The 22,125-nt window shown below is 45.9% G+C and overlaps 1 protein-coding gene across 2 annotated transcripts in view; it reads right to left on the reverse strand.

Annotated features, from left to right (window-relative positions):
* Positions 1–22,125, reverse strand: part of PPIP5K1 (diphosphoinositol pentakisphosphate kinase 1) — a 44,240-nt gene that overhangs the window by 14,699 nt on the left and 7,416 nt on the right. For both annotated transcript variants that reach the window (XM_075714639.1, XM_075714638.1), the window contains exons 11-25: positions 21,694–21,769; positions 21,059–21,168; positions 19,977–20,062; positions 19,470–19,598; positions 16,245–16,366; positions 15,286–15,468; positions 14,233–14,374; positions 13,387–13,610; positions 12,234–12,361; positions 11,623–11,737; positions 10,088–10,195; positions 8,696–8,812; positions 8,216–8,380; positions 7,011–7,101; positions 1,699–1,821 (exon numbers count right to left, since the gene is read on the reverse strand). In XM_075714639.1, the coding sequence (XP_075570754.1) occupies positions 1,699–1,821; positions 7,011–7,101; positions 8,216–8,380; positions 8,696–8,812; positions 10,088–10,195; positions 11,623–11,737; positions 12,234–12,361; positions 13,387–13,610; positions 14,233–14,374; positions 15,286–15,468; positions 16,245–16,366; positions 19,470–19,598; positions 19,977–20,062; positions 21,059–21,168; positions 21,694–21,769 (1,919 nt within the window). The remainder of the gene's footprint in view (positions 1–1,698; positions 1,822–7,010; positions 7,102–8,215; positions 8,381–8,695; positions 8,813–10,087; positions 10,196–11,622; positions 11,738–12,233; positions 12,362–13,386; positions 13,611–14,232; positions 14,375–15,285; positions 15,469–16,244; positions 16,367–19,469; positions 19,599–19,976; positions 20,063–21,058; positions 21,169–21,693; positions 21,770–22,125) is intronic.

The raw sequence follows: 22,125 nt of genomic DNA on the forward strand, positions 1-22,125 counted from the left end.
TTGATGCTTTCCCCTCAGAATTAGTGCTGCCTTGGATTCACACTGCTTGCAGAGTTATGGAAGAAAAGCAGCCAGAGCCCTTGCCGGCCATTTCAGCAGCTCTCCTGATATTCACACCCCCGTCTTGTGCCAAATACCATGAGCTTATTCTGGGACCTATGAGTAGCCAGCACTTGCTGCCTTGAGCAGCTCAGACTGGTACAGGAGGATTTAAAAACCCCCCACTTCACCCTCCCTGTCTCTATCACTCACAGCCTGTTGTGTGCTAGGGAGCTCCCTGGAGATGTAGGAAGCAACAGTTTTCTCTTACACCGTGAAAAGCAGCACAGAAAGCCAGTATACATAATGGTCTCAATACAACAGTAATCATGAGGTTCCAATAGGTCTGAGAACTGGATAGCATCTTTCCACCCTGATTTGCTAGGCCATTTTCCTTGCCTCAAAACTGGAAAAAAATCCAAACCAATCAACCTCCTGTTTTCCCCAATGGCCCCGAATTACTGCCTTAATCGTCTCCCCACCTTGTAATCCACCAGTGCTAGCGTTTGTTATCATCCCGATAAGAAAGGCTCTTAAGTCTTACAGGGTCTCTGTAAAGTACCGATTAAAATACCATTTGTTAGAACACAAAAAGCAAGAAGAGAATAGATAATCTTACATCCATTCCGATGCTGGGAAGCCCGAATTGTACAACATTAGGTGGATTTCCCGCTAGGGCACAGCACGCTGTGCAGATCCTACCCTTGGAGAGGTTTGTTCAGTGCTGCTCAACTCAGCATTCCAACAAATGGTTATGTTAATCAGTACTTACAGAGTCTGAGTGCCTTTCTTATCAGGATCACCACGAACACTTGCACTTGTGCATTACACCCCTTCAACAGCTCCAGCATACCTCAGTCTTCACCTGTGCTCCAATTTTCTTGGAAGTAGCAACACACTCTCTGCTCCTCAATGCATAATGCACTTGTACTACTTGCAGATCAGTCTGCATCTGGTAACACCCCTTCACCCATGTGCATCGGGCAACATTTATACTAATGACTCAAACACATTTTACCAGATTGTCTTGCTGAACTTCAAGGCAGTTTCTGCAGAACTGCACAATAACTAGACTTTCCAGTCCTTTTGCAGTATTTCATCCAAGTATCCCACTTACCTCAAGCATTTCAGGCATATTACACTTGGTTTCTGACAGCTACCTCAGACTCTTCTGTGTGCTCAGCCTTACTCTAGTACCCATCTTATCCACTCCCAAGCGTGTCATTCTGCCTTTGGGACGGCTCCATCTTCCACAGGGTAAGGATTACTGTGTCCACAAAAGCTCACTTAGCATCAGCAAGATCACCGAGGTAAGCAAGATGATGTGATGTGCTGGATTTCCATACCAGGACAAACCTATTTAATATCTAGACCAATAAATCTTCCTCCACAACAGCAAGTAGTATTAAAATGTCAGACCAAAATCAGACCCCAGCAATACCGTACATCAGCATAAAACTCCTCGCACAATGTCAGCTCCTGTCTTGTCCTAGCAAGGATCACAATTTCCTGGGATATGATAAAATGCATTACTGTAGATGCGGCGAATATACACATACAACTGTCATTCTTCTTAGCTGTCTAAGTCTTTGCCTCAGTAGCATCCTGAGACACCAAAGTCCACACATTAACCGCCTGCTGCACAGGGAACACACATACCGTCTTTGTATGTCAGGCTGCTGGCAAACTTTTTGCCATGGCTGCGTGCGTAGTCCTGGAGGTTGGGGGCACTGGAGGAGCCTCCCAGCACAGTGGTGCTAAACAGGCCGGTGCATTGTGACCCTGGAAAGGCATGGAAGGTGTTAGTATTATATCTCCACCGCATGCAACTACAGAAAAGCAGGGTTAGTCAAGGAATGAGGAACGAACTGGCCACTTTGCAGGCAATCTCAGGAAAAAAAAAAATTATGCCAGGGAGCATAGGGGGGCAATATTCCCCATTCTAAATTCAGTAGTGCTAAATGCACAACAGGTAGCCCAAAACTCAGCACCAGGAAAGTTCCTAACTCTGTCCAGGGGTTTATTTCCATTTGGCTTTCTTGCCCTGACCTAGGAGAAACACCTTGACACCCTCCAGTCAGTGAATCTGCACACTCATGTCAGAAAAGCCAGGATGCCAAATCACTGGTGTTCATGTCACAGGGCTTCATTTCTCTGCTCTTCTGCCCCTTCTCTTTGGAAAGCTCCTTTTTCTGTAGGACAGCAAGAACAAGAAAGGACTGCCTGATCTGTTGATCAGCAAATGTGGATTAATCACTCTGTCAAGCAGTAAGGAAAGCAATGCGACCAGAGAGCTTTCTTTCACAAGCTGCTACCCAGATGATATTTCACATCCGCTTGGTCATGTCTTGCTACTCCAGAGTAGGTCCAATTGTTCCATGAACTACCCTTGCAAAGCACCAGATGTGCACACAGCATGGAACTTTGCTTACCCTATGGCGAGGAATATGGCATGCAAGACGGTCTCATACATAGGAGGGCAAACCTAATGCCAGTGGCTTTGGCAGCTACTGGTGTGTTTGCTCCTGCAAGGCACAGTATTCTGTAGAGTGAGTTGACTTTATGTGATATTTAGGGAACATCGGGCTTTTAAAACAGGATTCTTTGGACTGAGGAAAGCAATTGTGAGTGAGACAAAAACCTTATTACGGCCCAGACGAAGCCACTGATTGGCTATAAATTCTCTGTTAAACCATCTTGATGCTGCATTCTGTACTGAGAATACCAACCGCTAAACCCAACATTATTCCTGCATACAAAAGGCTTCCAGAAACAAGCAGGTTGATCTTGTCCCACCTTGTCTGCCAAGGCAAAAAGGCTGACATACTGCCTGTTAGTATTTAACTGGAACAGTGCAACTGTTACTACTGTTACAAAGATCCTGCCTATATTGCAAGCAGGTCTCAATTCTAAAATACAGCATCATAGCATGATTTAGGTTGGAAGAACCTCTGGAGGCTTCTTTCCCAACACCCCAGCAGGGCCAGCTTGGATCAGTTTGCTAGGGTTTGTCCAGTCAAGTTTTGAACATCTCCAAGAAAGGAGATTTCACAACATCTCTGGGCCCCTGTTCCAATATCTGGCACATTCACGGTGAAAAATTTGTTCCGCCTAGCTAACTGGAATTTCCCATGCTGCAACTTGTGTCTGTTGGTTCTCATCCTATCACCATGCGCCTTGGAGAGCAGTCTGTCTCCACCTTCTCTGTAACCTCCCATTTAGGTGGTTGAACAGCATTAAGGTCTCCACTTCCCACAGCTTCTGATCTGAGCAAGCCCCGCTCTCTCAGCTTCTCCTCACAGGTCGTGTGCTTCAGCCCCCATCCACCTCCACTGCCCCTTAATGGGCTTACACCCGCTACATCCACACCCTTCTTGCACTAAGGAGCCCAGGACATGACAGCAGTACTTCAGACGTGGTCTCACAAGAGGTGAATAGAGGGGTAGAACCAAATCCCTCAGCCTGATGGCTGTACTCCTGCCAATCCAGCAAAGCGTGCTGTTGGCCGCCTTTGGTGTGAGGACACACTGCTGCCTCACATCCACTCCTTGCTCTTCAGGACCCCAGCTATTTCTCTGTAAAGCTCCTTTTTAGCCAGAGCTTCTTTGGAGAAAACACACACAGATCCTGAGTTTTGCGTTATTCACATGTAAGCTCAGCCTAAGCTGACAATATCTGCTCCTGGGAACAGTGGGGGATGACCAAAAGAGTTCTCATATGCACTGAACTTGAGCTACTCCACCACCGTGACACTGCTGGTAGCTTTCCACAGGACAGACTAGCACATACGTGTCCTTGGACAAAGAAAGAACTCTTGCCTGCAAGGTGACTGATAACACAAGTCTTAGAACATTTCCTCCTAATGCCTTAAATTGAAGCTCAGGGCTGACTCAGCATGAACTGGAATCTGTCAGAGTGCAAACAAAATTTTGTCAAGCAGCAGCCAGGATGACACTCCTAATTGTCCTTCCATGGCTTACAAACAAACAAACAAACAAACAACAACAACAAAACCAACAGACTCATTTACTGGCAGATAAAAATGGAGCAGAAAATTTTTATGACTTTTTATCTTGAGCAACCTCCTGCCACTAATCATTAAGCTAAGGATACTCGAGTGTTTCTGCTATCCTACAGCAGACAGAGGCATTTTTGTTAGCACCCTTAAGCCAGAAGACAATTTACAAAGATGACGCTATGGACAACAGCAATTGTCTACGGTGAACTCTAGGAGATGACTGTAGCCAAAGTTAACACACACACACATGCACACATCCTAAAGAACATAATGGTACCTAGCCATTTGGATTTAAGATGTAGCTACATTTGCTAGAAATTACTGTATGTGCTGGATCCTTTTTGTGTATTTAATTTTCAGATGTACATTCAATGTTTCAGATGTTTAAAAAATGTACAGCCCTTATTTCCCTACAGGAATGTGAGTCTCAGCACAAAGCTTCACGCCCGCCAGCAATACACCACCTCTATTGCTCAAATAGCAAGGAGTGATTTTACCCCGTTTTGAAGTGTTCTTGCAAGCAAAGAGAGGCACTGAAACTTCCCTAGGCTTCTCAAGCTAGAAGCATGCACACTATTGCAGACAATCCACAATAATGCACTTGCTCCTGCCCAGAAAAACATGGCATACTCCAAAGCACCACTTTGCACAGACAAAGCAAGCTGCAGCCCATCCCTTTTCCAAACAGACATTTCAAGGCATTTTTTAAGTTACAGTAAAGACACAATTCTGGCAGGTATGGCAGCAGGGTTATTATAGGAGCTCCGTCCTGCTCCCCGTTTCTGCATGCCTAAGCATATGAGGTTATACCTGAACAGGCATTCTCCCAGAGAATCCATTCTCCTAGAGATAACAATAACCAGCTACTGACAAGGTCAGGCAACAGGAGATAGGCTCAATTTCAGAAAAGCTCAGAAACAGCAGGTAGTATCTGAATGAACCCCCTCATAGCACAGCTGCTGAGACAAGTATTAAAGCCAAAGTTCAAGCTCCCGTGAGTTCTATATTATTTCTCCCAGAGAGAGCACATTTCAGATCCTAAAGTGGGAAGAAATTAGATTTCTACAAAACAAGCAGGAAAAGAATCAGGAAGATTCCTTGAAGAGCTTGACTTTCACAGGTAAAGAAGCATCATTCTTCTTAACGGTTCTCAGGTTAAGATAAATTCACAGAAACACAGACATCCTAATAACCAGGGATTGTGCAAGGTAGTGTTGCACCACAGGTCTCTCCTTCTCAACCCTTCTGTGCCTGCAGCTGCAAGACTCTATAGAGAAGAATGATGGCTGGGCTGAGTATCCAGCTAGAGGTTTGCTGTCACAGATCAGGTCTATCAATTCCTACTCAAAGTTTTGTCTCTGCAGAGCTTCACAGTTGGGAGAGTGACCAGCAAAGGCTTCCCAGCAAGGAAAGTCACACAAGAACCTGAAATTAAACCTGCTGGGATCACATTTCAAATTTTGTTGTCAAGGAAAGGTAGTACTGTACAAGGATCTAGTAGAGTAGTAGTCTTCTCTACTGCCAAAACAGACATTCCTCAGAAACCTGGAAAAGGCTGTAGTAAATAAGGCTGTAATATCTGTTTTCCAGAGCACATGTCGTCTGGTACTCGGACATCCAAACAGCAAAGACAGTTTGCATGCAGCATTTGAGGTTCTCCGTAATCTTCCACACAGATGCACTTCCTTGACTGTGTGCCATCTTGGAAATTCTCATATTGATTCACATGGATTCACAGGTTTCTTCAAGCCTAAGCAAGGCAGTCTATTACAGCTTACTTAATCCTGCAGGTGGTCTGTGAAAGGCAGAAGTAGATGCACCACATGAAATAGCACATTCAAAATTCACTATGGCCAAGGCTATTGTGCCTTTATGAAAATAATATGCATCAGCCATTCCTTCTTAGATTTTTTCAACTGGCTGGGAGCACAACTGGCAGACTCCAGGGATACTTCCTAACCACTCTGAAGAAAATGCCCTTTACTTGGTAAGAGTGAGCTTCCAAAGCAGTAGCTCATTCAAAAGTGACAAAGAAATTACCAGGCCTTTCAGAAATCTCTTGGCTGCACGATGTGCACATAACAGAGTAAAGAACTGATGAGTCAGAACTGCTGCAAGTCTATGGCCATGCCATAATGCAAATATGGTTTTAAAGAAAGTGGGCATAACTTGGGCATTTCCACCTCCTGGTGCTTATTAGTCATCTGCAAGACCTAGGTTTCACAGCTATCTTTGAACCTCATGACAGCAAAGACAGCTTTTCAATTTCCAAGTAGATCTTGCTTTAGCAAAAATATTTCACAAAGAATTTCAACTATTAAGACATAGTTTAGGTTAGGATGACAGGGAATGGTACTCTCAAGGACAGGCAGAGAACACCAAGTGCCCCAAAATATTCTCTTCCGCTGGCTACCATGCAAAGAATGGCTAACCAGGGATTCCAGCTCAATTAAAGAGTTGTCAAACACCGTCACAGAAGACAGATCTGTTCCATACAAGAGATCTGTATGTAGCAAAGGTAGAAATATAATAGTCTTACATGAAAAGCAGCTTTGCATGTAAAATACTGTTTTGTGGAACAGAAAGCACGCTAGTTTTCATGTAAACTCATCTCTTCCTGCTAAGTTCAGAAATGGTATAACAAATGATAACAACATGGAACCAGAAGGTCAACCTGCAAATAGGCAGCTTGCTCTGTTGCTCCCATACTATAAAGGATGAAAAGTGCATCTTCTGTTGCTAGAAGCTGAAGGAGAAGATCATACACAAAAGGAAATATAGTAAGACAGTCTCTACAGTGGTCTAAACAGGAACACTAAAAGGAGACATAATACCCACATAGAGACATACAAGGAACTTAAGCCAGATGTATATGTGGAGAGACAGACAGATGCCCACAGAAATACAGAGGTACAGGTGAGCAGGCTGGTTGGTTACAGGTAAAATACAGTACCTAAGCCACTTTGCTTCATCTCAGAAGACTGTCTGGAGTAAGTGCTGAAGAGGCGATAACCTCCTGATTTGGAAGAAGATTCAGATAGCACCTGCAAAGACAGACAGTATAATCAGTGTTGTGCTCTAAGTTACCCACTGGCCTCAAAAGCCTTTATACATCAATTGAAGGTAAAGAAAAGTACGTCTCTTCCTTAAAATCTCCATTTTCAAGAAGCATAAAAGTACTCACATATGCTAAGATTGTGACAGCGCATGCTCAATTTTAATTTCAAGATTGTGTTGGGTTGTGGAACGGTGGAGGTTTCAAAAGGGACTTGTGTACTGAGCTCCCTGTCTCCCAAGACTCTTGCTGGGATCACTGGGACATAGACTTCCTTCTTTAGCAGCAGGAAAGTATATCCCCTTTAACTTAGTATGTGCCTGTTACAAAGGGTCCCCGAGTGCTGCATGCAACAATTACATCATGAGTGACACAAAGATGGAAGCCAGCTAACAAATGCCTCAAGCCCTAACTCTCTGCTTTCACTGGTTCGGAAAACAGATAGCAAAAATGCCTGTGAAACCCCTCAAAAGGAGGGGCAATTGCTAGAGCACTTTGAAGGTACCAGCTACCTGCTGACTGTGAAGCTAGCCTTGACTCACAGCGGCCCTGAAGCAGAGAAGTAAGAATAATAAAATTGATCTTTGTTACTTTAGCAGATCAGTGAATGGGACAGTTCAAAACCCTGTGACAGTTTAAACACTCTGTAATAACCCCACCAGTTAGCAGGGACCTCCGATTTGCATGAGATTTTAGATGGGAGACAGGAGAAGAAATGTGGAGCTGGGCTGCGAGAGGCAAAGGCTGGAGTCTAAGGGAAGGCAAAGATGTCACTGTGGCTAGGTGAAGAGGTTGCATGCAGTCTTGTAGCTGGTTACACTGATGCCTCTACAGACCATGTAAACCAAATATTTCTTGTGTTTCTCAAGCATTTCCTTACTTGCTCTTCCTCATCAATTCCTCTGACCTGTGTTCCCCCTGTCCTTCCTCAGTGAGGAGGAGTTAGTTTGGGAGGTCTGCCTTCAAAAAAATCCCTCTTTCACTTCTGCAGATCCTTTCCCAGAATCAACTCAAATTCTGTCATGTTAAAAGGAATGCCAGGAAACAAAAACCAAGCAAAAGACCTTCATTAGAACAACCAAGGGTGCCCATTGCATTGTTACCTCCATGGACCCTGTCTTCCGGTTCCTGATCAGTGGTGATCTTCGCTGAACGCTGACGGGCTCAGAAGGCTGCGGAGACCTTTGCTGTGCGCGATCCGGCTCATCAATGCCCTTCTCTTTGGAGAGGTCCTCCAGGCTGCCTTGGTCTGCCTTCTTGTCCTCATTCTGCAGCAAGGAAACATTGACACCTACAGGCACGTGGCCTTCGCCAGCACTGCCCAGGCACTGAATCCAGCCTTGAATCTCCCAGCTCTGCTGAGCTCAGGAGGATGCCAGCATTCTCAAAGACTGCCCTGACAAACCCTTGGAGTTAGGCAGGGAACACAACCCGCTAACAGCCCGCAGGCACAAGAGGGAGGTCAGAGAAAAATTTGCTGCTGGATGGCAGCAGAGCCTGGCAGAGCAGCAAGGTTGCCGACAGGCCGACGCTCGCCACATCCCCAACAAGCAGGGCAGCCTGCATCCAGGCAGCGCGCTCACCTCCGCGGAAGCGGGCCGAAAGCCAAACCCCGTGGGCACGTTTCTGTCTTCCTCACAGCCTTTCACGCCAGGGCTGAAATGCAGCTCCACATGGAAACGCTCTTCTGAAGATGGGTCCTGTGAACGTGAGGCATGGGGAATACGTAAATAAATAAAAATCAGTCCCACTGTCAGCATAGGCCATGGTCTGGACCTGGGCCACCCTGCCATGCCGGTGCAGCACGCATCCCAAGCGCATCCTTTTGGAAGGAAAGCGGAAGCAACAAGAAATCACGAACATAATGGCTCTAGGTTTGTCTCATCCAAAAGGACAGCCCTTATTAGCACAAAGCTGAGGCATTCAAACTGTTGTTATTTTGTGACAACAGCCACCAGAGGACCAAAACAGAATCGGGCTATATGTATATATACAAACCTAAAACACAGCCCCTTCTGATCCACTCCTGTACCAAAACCAGCACACACCGGGGCAGGGAGAGATTGGTTCTCTCCAGGACCTTTAGTCAGGTTGTTCCAAGATTTAAGTAACTGTCTCTAATATAAAACTTTTAATTTTTTTTTTAAGGGAGGCCAGAGCTTTTGCAGTATCTGGCACCAATGATGTAAAACCAAAAGTTTCACCTTCTCTACTTACTAAGAGATTTACACCGCTCCTAAGAGCTCTATTCAGAGTTTTGGGGGTGTTTTTGACAAACAGCACTAGGAAATATTTCACTTCTACCATTAAAACCCCACATCAGCTTTTTGAATACAAGATTCTAACTCTATAGCATATGGAGGAAAGGGACTGCTCCCCTCACCCACTACAACCTCTTGCACTACAGGGCCTGAGTCACTGGACCTGGGATTCAATACATGCAATTCAGTGCCAAACCTACTTACAGTCATCACCATCAGTTTCCACATTCCAGCTGTTTTTTAAATGATTCTCTTTACTTCCTGAAGATATTGGTATATAATTCCCTAACTATATCAGTATATTTTTTAAATAAAAGTTTACGAACGTGGAATTTCTAGGTATTTTCTAGAAATATTTGGAAAAAACCTGCCAAATATAATTTGTTTTTATTTATTTTTCCTACTGTTCATTTGTAATTAATATTAAGAAATAGCAATTATTTTACTTTAGGAAATGCTTTAAAATAGATAGTATTGATTACTTGAGTTTGGTATTACTGCTCAGGGTGGCATTCCACTTACATGTAACAAGCATTAACTGGGCCACTGCCTCCCACCTAAAAATAAAAACTAGCAGTTGTGTTAATGATCCGTCCATCTTTATTCACAAGCGGAGAGAGCTCAGGTTACAAACTTGCCAGCTGAACTCATCTCTCGGGGACTGTGCCTTGCATCACGGCAGGAAGGATTTTATCCTACAGCTATATCCCTCACCTTGTTGTTGTCCTCGTAGAGCATGATAACAATCTGGGTCATGTAGTTCAGCTCTGAGATAGCACTCAAATAGTCCATGGCTCTCTTCCACTGCTGGTCTTTGTTTTCCTGATATATACACATAAACAGTCGCATGGAATAAGCAACAGCAGACACCTTGCAGCATTCAGTGAAATGGGTCAGAGAGCTTGTCTCTCCACAAGATAACAACATTGTCAGGACAAAAAACACCTTGCTTAACTTGCATGAAGAGAGATGACCTTGCAATGAGGGTGGGGTGCTTACAGTAAGGAGCAACTGCATAGAGGGATGCTACAGCTACCCATAAAATCCACGTGCAGGTCTGAGCACATCCAGCTGCAAGCCCCCTATGCCATGCTGACTGGAGAAAAGCATAACCCACAGCAGGTTCCCAAACACAGTCATCCTCGAATAGTGGGAGTATTTTAGAGAAACCTCAAGAAAAAGCACGCAGGATGGACTTGTGCTAAATAAGGGACCAAGTGAAGCTGCTTTTACACGGTGCTGAATGAAAAGTCCACAGAGCCACGCTGGACTCTTGAGCTCCACAAGGCAGGGCAGCCCACCCCTCGTTGTTTCCAAACACTGCTAGGGAATAGCTGTACCTGAAGTGCCACTCATGCTGCTGTGGAGCATCTCACCACCTTGATGGACATGAAATGAACCCCACCAGTACAAATGAACCCAGATGCAGCCTAATACCCCTCTGCTGGCTACACAGCATCCTCTGACACTCAAGTCAGGGAATAAAGTAGCATGTTATTCACGGAGCAATTCAGAGGTACTTGCATGATCACTGCCTACAGATACACTGAGCTTCTACAGACATCAGAAATCATGCCCAAACTCTCAAGGCATTTCAGAACACCATGCTTAAAAATGGGAAGATAAGTCAGAGAGCCTCTCGAGGAGTTTAAAGCAGAGCTTTTCTCAGGGTCCGCATGCCAATTTCTTCAGGAAGCAGGTTATGAGAGCAAGTGAAGGTTGGATTGGATGAGTTAGTCCCCTAAAAATGTGTCATCTGACCCTCTGACAGAGAGCACCCCCTATGCATTTGCAACCTCAAGTCACTTCCTCTGTAAGCAAACTGATTTTCTTGACTTAGCATTGACAGAAAGTCACTAAATAACAGGGCCAAGCTCTTGAAATAAAGGGTTGAAGGAAGCAGGAAGAGAGAAATTCCCTCATCCCCACTGCCTCATACTGCTATCCTCCTACACAGGTAAGTGGTCTACTCATCTGAAACCAGCAGAACAGCTCCTGGAGAAAATGTGCCTCTGTACAAGCAAGGCAGGCGGTGTCAGGACTGAGGAAGAACAATCCTCCTACATGCCAGAAAGGCAGGAAGCTGCAGCATGCAAACACAGCAGAGATGGAGTTGGCCAGAGGCCACTGATGCGCATCATTACTGGGGGAGCTGGCTAGAGGGTCAACCTACAAACATACACTGTACACCTTGGGCCACTGAAAAAAAGCAGGGAGGCTTACTCTGTGAGCATTGCTGGGACACTTACATCCAGGAGCCCCCCATAGCGGAAGATACTGAGCAGAGAGTGCACATGGCTCTCACTGGTGAAGTAGAGCCGTGTCCGAACGTGGCGACCTGGTGACAGAACTCCTCTTGAGTACCTATACCGAAATCACCAGTGTTACTCATAGCCTGCCAACGAATTGCCATCTATCATACAGCAGCATTTCTGCACACTTAATGGAATACGATAACCTCCCACTGGGAACTGTCAAAAAGCAGCAGGAACACAACAAACAGTGAGAGCATTGGGCACAGAAGCAGCAAGTTTTATGGTATCCTAATGGAGACACATGGTGGGGCAGAGGTGGCACCATCACACGGGCACTTGCTCCTTGCAGAGACAGGGATGAAGGCACCACCATCCAGCTACAATGGGTTTAAGCTTCTGTGGCACCATGCTCCCACTCAGTGGTCTCAAGGTGCCTTTCCATTTCCCTTCTAGTTCTAGGAGCACCAACGTGCCTCCCTCTTGGCGTGTCCTTCAGTGTATGTTCAGTGCCTCCTTCCACACCAGTATGCTCTTCTAGTGTGGCTCCCATACACTGCTCCAAAGCTGCCCTCCCCACCAGCAACAGCATGCAGCACATTCCTTACAAGGGATGTAGTTTGTTGACAGACTCATCTTCATGGGTTCTCTGTAGGTCCAACTGGATCTTTTTAATGAGAGGAAGACAAAAGCCAATAGCAATCTCCAGTTTCTCCTCCTTATTAATCCCATATTCCTGCAGGAACAAAACAATAGATACCCCTGAGCCCTGGCTGTTTGCCACATCCTCACATGAAAAGAGGCTGGACTTCAACAGTCCTGTCTGCAAGCACCACTACAGTTAAGCAAGGACAGAAAGGGAAATGTCACTCAGCACCTTTCTCTTCTTTTTTTTTTCTGCATATTGTAGAGGGTAACAGAGGACAGAAACTCCTGCAAGAATTCCAATCCGTCTAGACATGACTGTCAGTATTTTTCCAACAGCTGAGAGGTGCAAGTACCATCAGGGAACCTCCTCTCGTGACACACAAACTTATACCCTGACCTGGCGTGAGCATTAATGCAACAACTGCTATTTGCAAAGATAAAACTTGAAGTCCTATGCTGGAAATAGCCAAACTGCAGCTCATCAGGACACTGTGAAAAAGTTTGGAAGACCACTTCTGCTGTGCATGGGCACAAGTGCAATTGGACCTTGCTGGTAGAAGCTCATACCATATAAACAAAGCATTTCTGCCAGAAATGGGACAGAACAATGGTGAATACAGAGATCCGTTGCATGTGGCCTTTCTTTCCCCTCCCATGTTCGTGGGCATAAACTTTGTGAGAAACAAGCCAACTTTGCAAACTGAACAAGTTCTAGTTTGACAAGAATAACAAACTTGCCAGAACAAGCCTTCACTTCAACACAGAAATCTCTCTTCCCCTGTACAATCTTGTAGGTGGAGAATGGGATGTTGCTATAGCACACACACTCAGCTCGAAGCTGTGCTATAATGCACTACGATGAACATGGAAAAGCTGCTGCTCAGCTGTTCATTATTCTGATACTGTCAGAATCCTCATCCAGGAAGCCAGCCCTGCCACATCTGAAGTCATAAATGGTTTTGGCCTTATATAAACACTAAGAGATATCTCTGAGAACTACCTGTCATATGCTGCCTTGAGAGTTAACGTGCAAGAGAGTCAAGAAAAAACAGACAGGGAAAGTGTCAGAAACTGACACCACAGACATCATCACACAGGCAAGGCATGCTATACCTGGGGTATGATTACATCTGCCAGGGCCTTGGAGAGCTTGAAGAGTTCAGCTGTGCCTTCCAGTTTCAGCGCACAGTTGTGCTGTACATCATACTTGATGCAGTCATAGATATCGGGGATCTTGCTGATGTCGTAACGCCCATTCTTCATGCGGAAATCTCGCTCCAGCTTACTCCAGCGTTGCAGCATCAGTTCTAAAGTCTCACTGTGGTACAGCTGCAGGTCTAAACAGCAGAGAACACCAAACCACATTCACATCCTCACTACTTCTACAAGTGACAGCTATGACTGACTTCTCCCAGCACAGAAGGGCTCTGATTATTACGTCACCCACAGGAATCCTAGACTGGAAAAGCCACTGGACCTGTTGCACCGAGTTTTAACCTGCAGCAATAAGCTACTTCCAAAATACTTGAGAAAAGTGAAACTGCTTGCCTGTTGGCTTATGTCTGCAATAAATCTTGTGAAATGTCCTACAGATGCCTTTTTAAAACCTCTGCACTGTTATTAGGAAAGTTCTTAGAGATGAGCAAATCATGACTGAAAAACTTGCTGTCTATAGTCTTGAGCTCCCCTCCAGGAAATGCTTGCAAAATCAGGCATACGTCCCCAGGCTATACTGCTGCTGTTTACATTCACTCTAAACCCAAGATGCACATATCATTTCCTTCACATTACAGCTCTCTCTAACGGTAGTTGAAAGTGGAATCGGAGCCTTCTACTTACGGAATTTCACTTTAGAATTTCTTTGCTACAGACAAACATAAACAATAGTGGCGTTCGGGAGCTCTGAAGATGTAACTATAAATAAATCTGCTCCAGAAGCTTTCTAGTTCTGATGCTCACCTGCAGATTTTGGGTCTTCCAGACGTTTCTGTATCTGGGAGGTGAGATTCTCAATCAGGGTGAACACCTGGTTACAGACCTCTACTGGGTTCTGGATAAATGTCATGGAGTTGAGTAGAGAAGCACTGCCTGTAGGTGCTAGCTGAGAGAAGATACCAGTAGAGATTAGTTAGTATCTTTACAAACTGGGAACACAAAATGTCTGCCTTTTGCAGCTGTACTGCCTTCTGATTAGGTACAAAAGTTGGGCTCCCAGAAGAGGGTAATAAGCTGGCCTGTTCCTAGGGGTAGGTAGGCATGTTTTAAACACTTCCTCAGGACCGAGGGAGCAAACAACTGCTCTGATCAGATCAGACCTCCCTCCACCTACAATATCCAAACCTGTCTCACTTTGCTTCTGTGCTAGAGTGGAAGGGCTTCATAGAAGTTTTAAGTAGTTCTTTGAGGTGATAAATATGTTCCTTAATGGTAATGGATTTCAGTCCGGTAATCAGGTCTCAGAGTCTGTGAAAAAGAGTGTTTTGGGGACTTGTTGGAGAAGCAGCTGTAGTGCTTTTATTGGTTGCTGTGCTGGATGTAGCCCATGCTCTCTACTCTGCAGTTATCAGACACTGATAGGACCACAGAAGAGTTTGTATCCAAAAGATCTGTTCACACATGCACAGAGCACCAATCTAGAATTTGGCAAGGCGTACTCCCTGCCCACAGCAACTGGGATTGTTCTGGGCAGCATGCAGTAAGCCATGAGAACTCTTCTTTTAGCACACCATGAGAATAAAATGCACTAGGACTTGTAAAGGGAGAGGAAGGTACCATGATGATTCTTGAAGGGGCAGTGGAGCAACACTGAGGATTTTCACTTGGAGAAGGGTAGGGGCTATTAACCTGCCCCTTCCCTTCCTAAGTTCTGTTTGTATCCTGTAATTTTGACCAGAACTGATCTCAGACTAACCAACTACCATTCACATACCAGCTGGCTTCACATCAAACCACTGGAGCAATACTATTCTCCTTCCAGATACAGGAAGCAATAAAGCCACACATGTGCTTTACCTTTTCATAATCCTCTTCACAGAACTCAGCATCCTTCTGCATGATTTCATGCAGTCGTGCCTTCACTCTGTGTTGACAGCTGCTAAGGGAATCACTGTCACTGTCCAGGAGACCGTTCATATTGGCACTTTTCACCATTTGCACTAGGATGGGGGTCAGCTCTCCTTCCAGGGCCAGCAGACCCTAAAGCAACACAGGACAAGATTTCAGCTATGTGCAGCCCAAGCAACAAACGCTTCTGGTAGTTTCATGGCCAGCCTTCAGTCAACTTGAGTGAAATCTCAACTGTCCTTGAAGAGCAGTTTTACAGCAACAGCACCTACAGTCACCAGTGACTCTGGCATGCTTCTAGAGCTATTCGAGGCAAAAGGCCAGCTCTGCCTACAGCAGGCCCAGATTTGTCTAGGCAACTGTTGAGCAGCCAACTCAGTTTGCTGGAAAATGTTGATACAGCAGAGACTCTGAAGAACAGCTAAGGTCACCACAGGATTCCCATTGCCTCAAGTTTTAACTGCAAATGAACCTGTCTTCTCCCAACCCCCACCCCACACTGCACCAAAGAGATTTCATTCCCCTTTTAAATCCAGCAGTCAAGGAATAACCCCTCTGGCTGGGCAGTCATCCAAGAAATACTCATTTTGTAGGCAATTAATACTCAGCAACAGGTTTGATGTGCTCTAACATCAAACACCAGCAATACTCCATAAATAACTCCTCCTCCAGTCAAAGTCCTATTCTGGACAGGATACTAAAGGTAACAACATACATGTGCAGCTACACTGGATTTCCAGTACCGCCCCATGCGCTTGCTATTAGCATAGTGTACTACAGTCCTCCCAACAGAGAGGGGGAAGCTCCTAGGACAGCTCCTTCCTCATCACCAGAGTTTTACCTTTAGAACTGGTATATTTTAAGACTAATGTAGCAGAACTAACAGATGCCTGAAAGAGAGGAAGGACCTTTGCAAAAGCTGCTGCTGTCATCTGAACTCGTCCCTCATCTGAGGCGTAGATCTTGAGATCATGACGGTAGGTGCTGTGCAGCCTGAGCAAGCCACATCCAGGGAAACCAGCATAATCACCTGGAACGGAGAACAAACTCAAAATTGATATTCTGACACCGGCAAAACTATCAGCTGAATATGCTGCTTTAGACAACACACTTTATTGTAGTAACAAAGTTATGTAGAGAATTAATTACTTTCATAGCTAGCATTTAGGCTGCTCCAAAATAGACAGCTTTAGCCATACATGATGACTAGAAATCTGATTCAGGCTTTGCTTAACTTGGAAAGGTCATTTTGAGGAAAAAAGTGAGCATTCACCAGTCAAGTCTGATGCTGCCCAAATTCTGCAGCAACCCTATCTGAACAGTCCACAATTGTTCTGCTAGCCTGAATACCCCTGTACAGAATAAAGATGCACAAAATATTGCCTCCTCCTACTTGCTCTCTGCACAAGAACAGGTACCGCTGCCACCAGAACAGCAGGCAGAGCTATTCAGTAGGGAGGCACCTGGCTTCCAAAGCGTATCCTGTAGAGCTATAATTATCTTGCGGCACAAAACGCTGTTTTATTTATGATGGCTGAGTCAGCCACAGGAGTCAGATCTGTAATGGGAGAAAGCAACGCATGCTGCTCTTGAGTCTGACCCTCCAAAGACAGCGCAGTGGTGACTAATTTGCTGCTGCCTAGAATCCCATGATGATTTTGCACGGTAGCCAATCACATTGCATGAGAAGATGGGAAAAATGCTCCGAGCTCTGAGTTCACAACTCAGAGAAACACCCTGCTAGACAAGGACATACACCGGCCAGAAGTCAGCTGTGTATCTGGACAAAGCTGCCATGTACCAACTGCTACCCAGGAACACAGCATCTCACTGCAAAATAAGATCTCTCCCTCTCTATGAATGACCACGTGAAGCAGAAGTCTCCAAAGCCATGATTCAGAAGGGCTGAAGTTACCTTGTACACGATCAGACCGAGCTCCACTGTGAGCCAGAAGGCAACCACTCGGCGCTCACCACATATGGAGCAGTCAGTTCAGAACTGGCATAGACCATACCTTAGGGCTCAGCCCAGCTTGCTGGTAACTGCACGCCACTTGACCAGAGGTCTGCAGACAAGTCTCTTCTCAGGTTTTGGCTCACTACACTGCAATCTGCTCCCTGTACTTCCACTGGAATTGCCTCTCCTGCACACTGTCTTCTGGTCTCCCAATCTCTTCTCCAAGTCAGTGGCTGATGCCCTCAGCTCTGGGTTTCAGAGACCCACAACAGCACCAGGAAGTCCCCAGCCTTTCTAGCTCACCGTTCCCATCTTCAAGAATGGCACACAGGCACTGTCATGAAGATCCTCTGTCCGCTACTGCTCCTCCTCCTTTAGTCTCTGTGCACTGACAGTCTGCTCTACTTGTTGGCACCTTGCAGTAAGCAACACCATGTGCACCTACTCTTCTCATATTTTGGAAAGTTTATCCTCACATGTTTGCCAAAATGTGCTCTTGAAATCCCAAGCATCCGACCTCACAGCTCACCTCCCTCGACCTGCCGGCAACGCTCCTCCTAATGCAGCCCAGGATACCATTCGCCGCCTTCGTGGCAAGGGCTCTTTGGTGGCTCATGTTCAACTTGTTGTCCACCAGGACCTCCAGGTCCTTTTCTGCAAAGCTGCTTTCCAGCTGGTTGGCCCCCAGCACATGTTGGTGCAGGGGGCTGTTCCTCCCCAGAGGCAGGACTTTGCAGTTCCCCTTGTTGAACATCATGAGGTTCCTGCCAGCCTGTTTCTCCAGCCTGTCAAGGTCCCTCTGGATGGCAGCATGACCCTCTGGTGTACCAGCCACTCCTCCCAGTTTTGTGTCATCTGCAAACTTGCTGAGGGTACGCTCTGCCCCATCATCCAGATCATTAATGAAGATATTAAAGAAGATCGGACCCAGTTTTCACCCCTGGGCTACACTGCTAGTTCCTGGCTTCCAGCTAGGCTTTATGTCTCTGATCACCACCCTCTGAGCCCAGCCATTCAGCTAGCTTTCAATCCACCTCACTGTCTGCTTATCCAGCCCATACTTCACCAGCTATGAGGAAGTTACCAGAGACAGGGTTGAAAGCCACACTGAAGTCATAGCCCAGAAATGGTTTCCAGGATTAGCTGCTCCATAACCTTCCCAAGGACTGCGGTGAGGATGACCAGCCTGCGGTTCTCTGGGTCCTCCTCCTTGTCATTTTTGACGCTAGGAGTCACATTTCCTCTCCTCCCATCCTCAGGCACCTCCTCCAGTCCCCATAATCTTTCAAAGATAATCTAAAGTGGCCTGGCAGTGACATCTGCCAGGTCCCTCATCACTTGTGTGTGCATCCTGTCAGAGCCTATGGACTTATGTATGTCCAGTTTGCTTAAGTATGGCCTGACCCGATCCTCTTCCACCAAAGGTAACACTTCCTTATTCCAGAAGGAAATCTTCTCCAATTCAATTCAAATTAGCTTAATTAATTTCAAATGTAATTAGTTACACTGAATTAATTAAACATACAAGTCCAAGATAAGCAGTATCCAATACTGGTCTCATCAGATCAATACAGTAGCAGTGTATTACTTCTTGACTCTTTACTTAGATGAAAAAGGCAATCTCAGCCTTTTTTTTTTCTTCTTCTTCCCTTTGGGCTCTTGTTGATCCATGTGTGTACTATATGCTTTTCAGAGTCGCAGAATTATCGCATAGAAAATATGGAGAAGTTACCTTCCTATTCTCCTGTCTCAAGGCAGGATTATCTGTGTTCCAAGACAGATTTCCTCCGTTCTCTACATCTGACCTAAATTTCTTGTTAATCATATATAAATTTTGAATCGTATTTGTTGCATTAGAATGTATCTTATTAGAATGGCTTCTCTTTTTTGAATACTGGCACATTAGCTGAAAGAATGCTATTGTGCCCCAAGACATACTAAAGTTTAACAGCAGACACCTCTAGCCAGCTTAGGGATCTTTGGGTGCAAAACCCACTTGAATAATTTATCCTTACCAGGTCAACTCAAAAGAACAAAACCAGTGACCACCTGAGTCACACAGGCTGCACACAGCCCACAGATGTCTGAGCATCCCTCACGCTGGTGATTAGTCACCGGGGCTGGGCAGCCTGGCACAGCCGCAGGACAGGACCAGAGATACATGGACAAAGCTTACCTTGGCCTCCAGGGTACATACAGCGAAAGGCTCGCCCCAGCTCTTCTGCCTGGACTCTTCCTGCTGGTGTCAGCTCTCCACCCCACTTAAGCACCAGAAGAAGGGATGGGGAAGACTCTCGGCGAGCTTCTAGGAGACAAACAGGTACTCACTACATCAAATCTCAAAGCTGAGCTTGCAGGGGGAGAGGAGGGGAGGAAGAAGAGGTTGTCATCAGCACCTTGCAGAGCATTCTCAACACAAGCCTGACCCAAAATCCCCAGGTTGGGGGATATACTTGAAGGTATGTGCTGACATTCATGAAATTGGAAGCATAAGCTCTGTAGCACCATCCAGGGTATATTGGTACACTACATCATGCATCACTCCGACCCTTCATGTGATGTGAGCAAAGATATGGGTCACTAATTTTGCTTGCACGTCCAGAGGCCTATTTAGGTAGGATATCTGCATGCGCTCTTGAACATCAGGCTTTAAGATCATGGCAGCAACATCAGGTTTCTTTACCTTCATCTTCACTTGCAGCTTTTGGATGTCCATGAGGCAGATAGGTCAACTGAACCTTACGGTTAATGCCAGAAAAATGTCCATACCTGTCACAAGGAGAGGAGGCAAAAAAATTTAAACAAATCAACTCCACTCACCCTTTGCCCGGAGATCCTTAGGCAGCACACAGCAAAAACACAGCACAGGCAAGAGACGTTCTGCTACAACACCAATTGCCACGGAACATGAACATTTTTGCCATCTACCTGTGACCTGGCACGCACCCCCAAAAAAAGCCAAACAACTCCCCCAAATGAAATTCAAAGATCCATTTACTTGCCTGCTCTTCAGCTGACAGCATTCTGTGCTCTCATACCCCACCGGGGCTTTAATCAGCCTTAGTTAATTTCTAGCTACATCTTTAACAAGTGAATTAATGAGATCACAGAAAAAACCCCAATCTGACAGCCGCTCTGAGGATAACCACATCTCTAATGAGCAGAAAGAGCAGGAGAAGCAATCATAGCAAAAATTCATCCTCTGTGCTCCACAGACACGGCTCAAACACAGACACTGCCTGTGTATGCCACAGCGAGCTATAGTTCTGAGAGAAACCCTTCTTTTGTTTCTAAGATGCCAACACCACTATATTGTCTTTTATTTCAGCTGTACGAAACTTAAGAGGACACAAACATTTTTTGATGTTTTCCAAGCTCCTTTTTGTTAAACTTTTGGCACCAGGACAACCTTATTTAAAACAACATTTGTTCCAAATTTATCAAAACGCTTCATATCAGTGTGGTCCCTACAGGACTCCAGTTCCTCTCCCACAGCAAAGGAAGCTCAGTTTTGTCTCAAGTTGTTTAGCCAAAAAACAGACACCTTGGAACAAGAATCAGCGGTGGTTTTGATGCCAAGGAGAAAACGTTAAGCACATGGCACCTTTCACGTACAGCTGCTAACAGGGGATGGAGAAGACTCTGACCTCTGGGGAGCCAGCTGGCCAGGACATCGGCAGCACAGCTTGCTTCTACATCACATGCTGACTGCGTACATCACAGCTCTGAGACAAACTCACAGTGCCCGGAGATATGAACCCTTACATCTCCAAGACGCTCTTCAGCTGTTCCAGTTTGGATTTCCTCTCCTCAATCTCACAGTCACTGTGGGTTCCCAGGTCCACCACAAGCTGCCGTGCAATGTCCAGCACTTCCTGTTGGAGAGCAGACAGTCTCAAGCATCCAGCAATTCTGCCTCCGACTCACCTCTGTACACTTGCAAGGCCTGCAGATGGCTTCACCCAGCATCAGGTCCACACAGACACTCGTCAGAGACACGGCATTTCATAAGACACAGCTCAGGCAGGACAAACTTTCACGCTGCAGTTTTCTTCATCCCCACCCTGCGCTCCAGCCCCGTTCAGAACCAAGCGAGTGCCTCCAACTGCCCCGCTCCCTAGCGCGGATCTGTCTTTCACCAGAGGCCACCACAACAGATGGTCAAGCTGCATCAGGTCATCCCCATCCTACAGTCTTCACATCAGCCAGGAACAGTTTCCATTCTGCTCTCATACTATCACCCAGCTGAGTGTACATGGGGTGAGGAATGAGAAAGGGAGCGTTTGTGCGACAGACTGTTACCCTTTTGAGGGTTTCCACCCTCCCAAAGAATTGCCTTGTGCTGGGATCCATATTACCTGCACGTCCCACACAGTAAGCCCAGAGAGGACTCCCCTCACCTGTAGCTGCTCTGGTTTCTTCAGCTTCAACTTCCCTGTCTTGTAGCCATCATATTTCTCAAATAATTCAAAGAACCTGAACAGACAACAAAGAACCCTGATCCATTTTCTGCTGTTTCAGTACTACAAGGACTGTCATCCCTACATATGCATTCATGCTCTGTTCTTCAGGGATAACCAGCAGGCCCACTGGCTCCTTCCTGTGCTTCAGAAATTCTGAAAAAAAACAAGTGTTTCCAGCCACAGGTATGAAAAGAAAGCAGCCACTAGCTTCCCATTTAGTGGGGCACTTCCCTTTGCAGCACCTAGCAGACCTTCACTCTTTCTTCCAGTGTTCCCACAGAAGGTGCCAGGATCTTTAGGGGGAAAGGGGACTCCCTCAACTGGGCAGAAAGCATTTGCTTGAATGGAGCCAGGAAAAAGCACTGCCCC

This window comes from Pelecanus crispus, chromosome 7 (genome assembly GCF_030463565.1).
Source record: "Pelecanus crispus isolate bPelCri1 chromosome 7, bPelCri1.pri, whole genome shotgun sequence".
NCBI classification, from domain to species: Eukaryota; Metazoa; Chordata; class Aves; order Pelecaniformes; family Pelecanidae; genus Pelecanus; species Pelecanus crispus.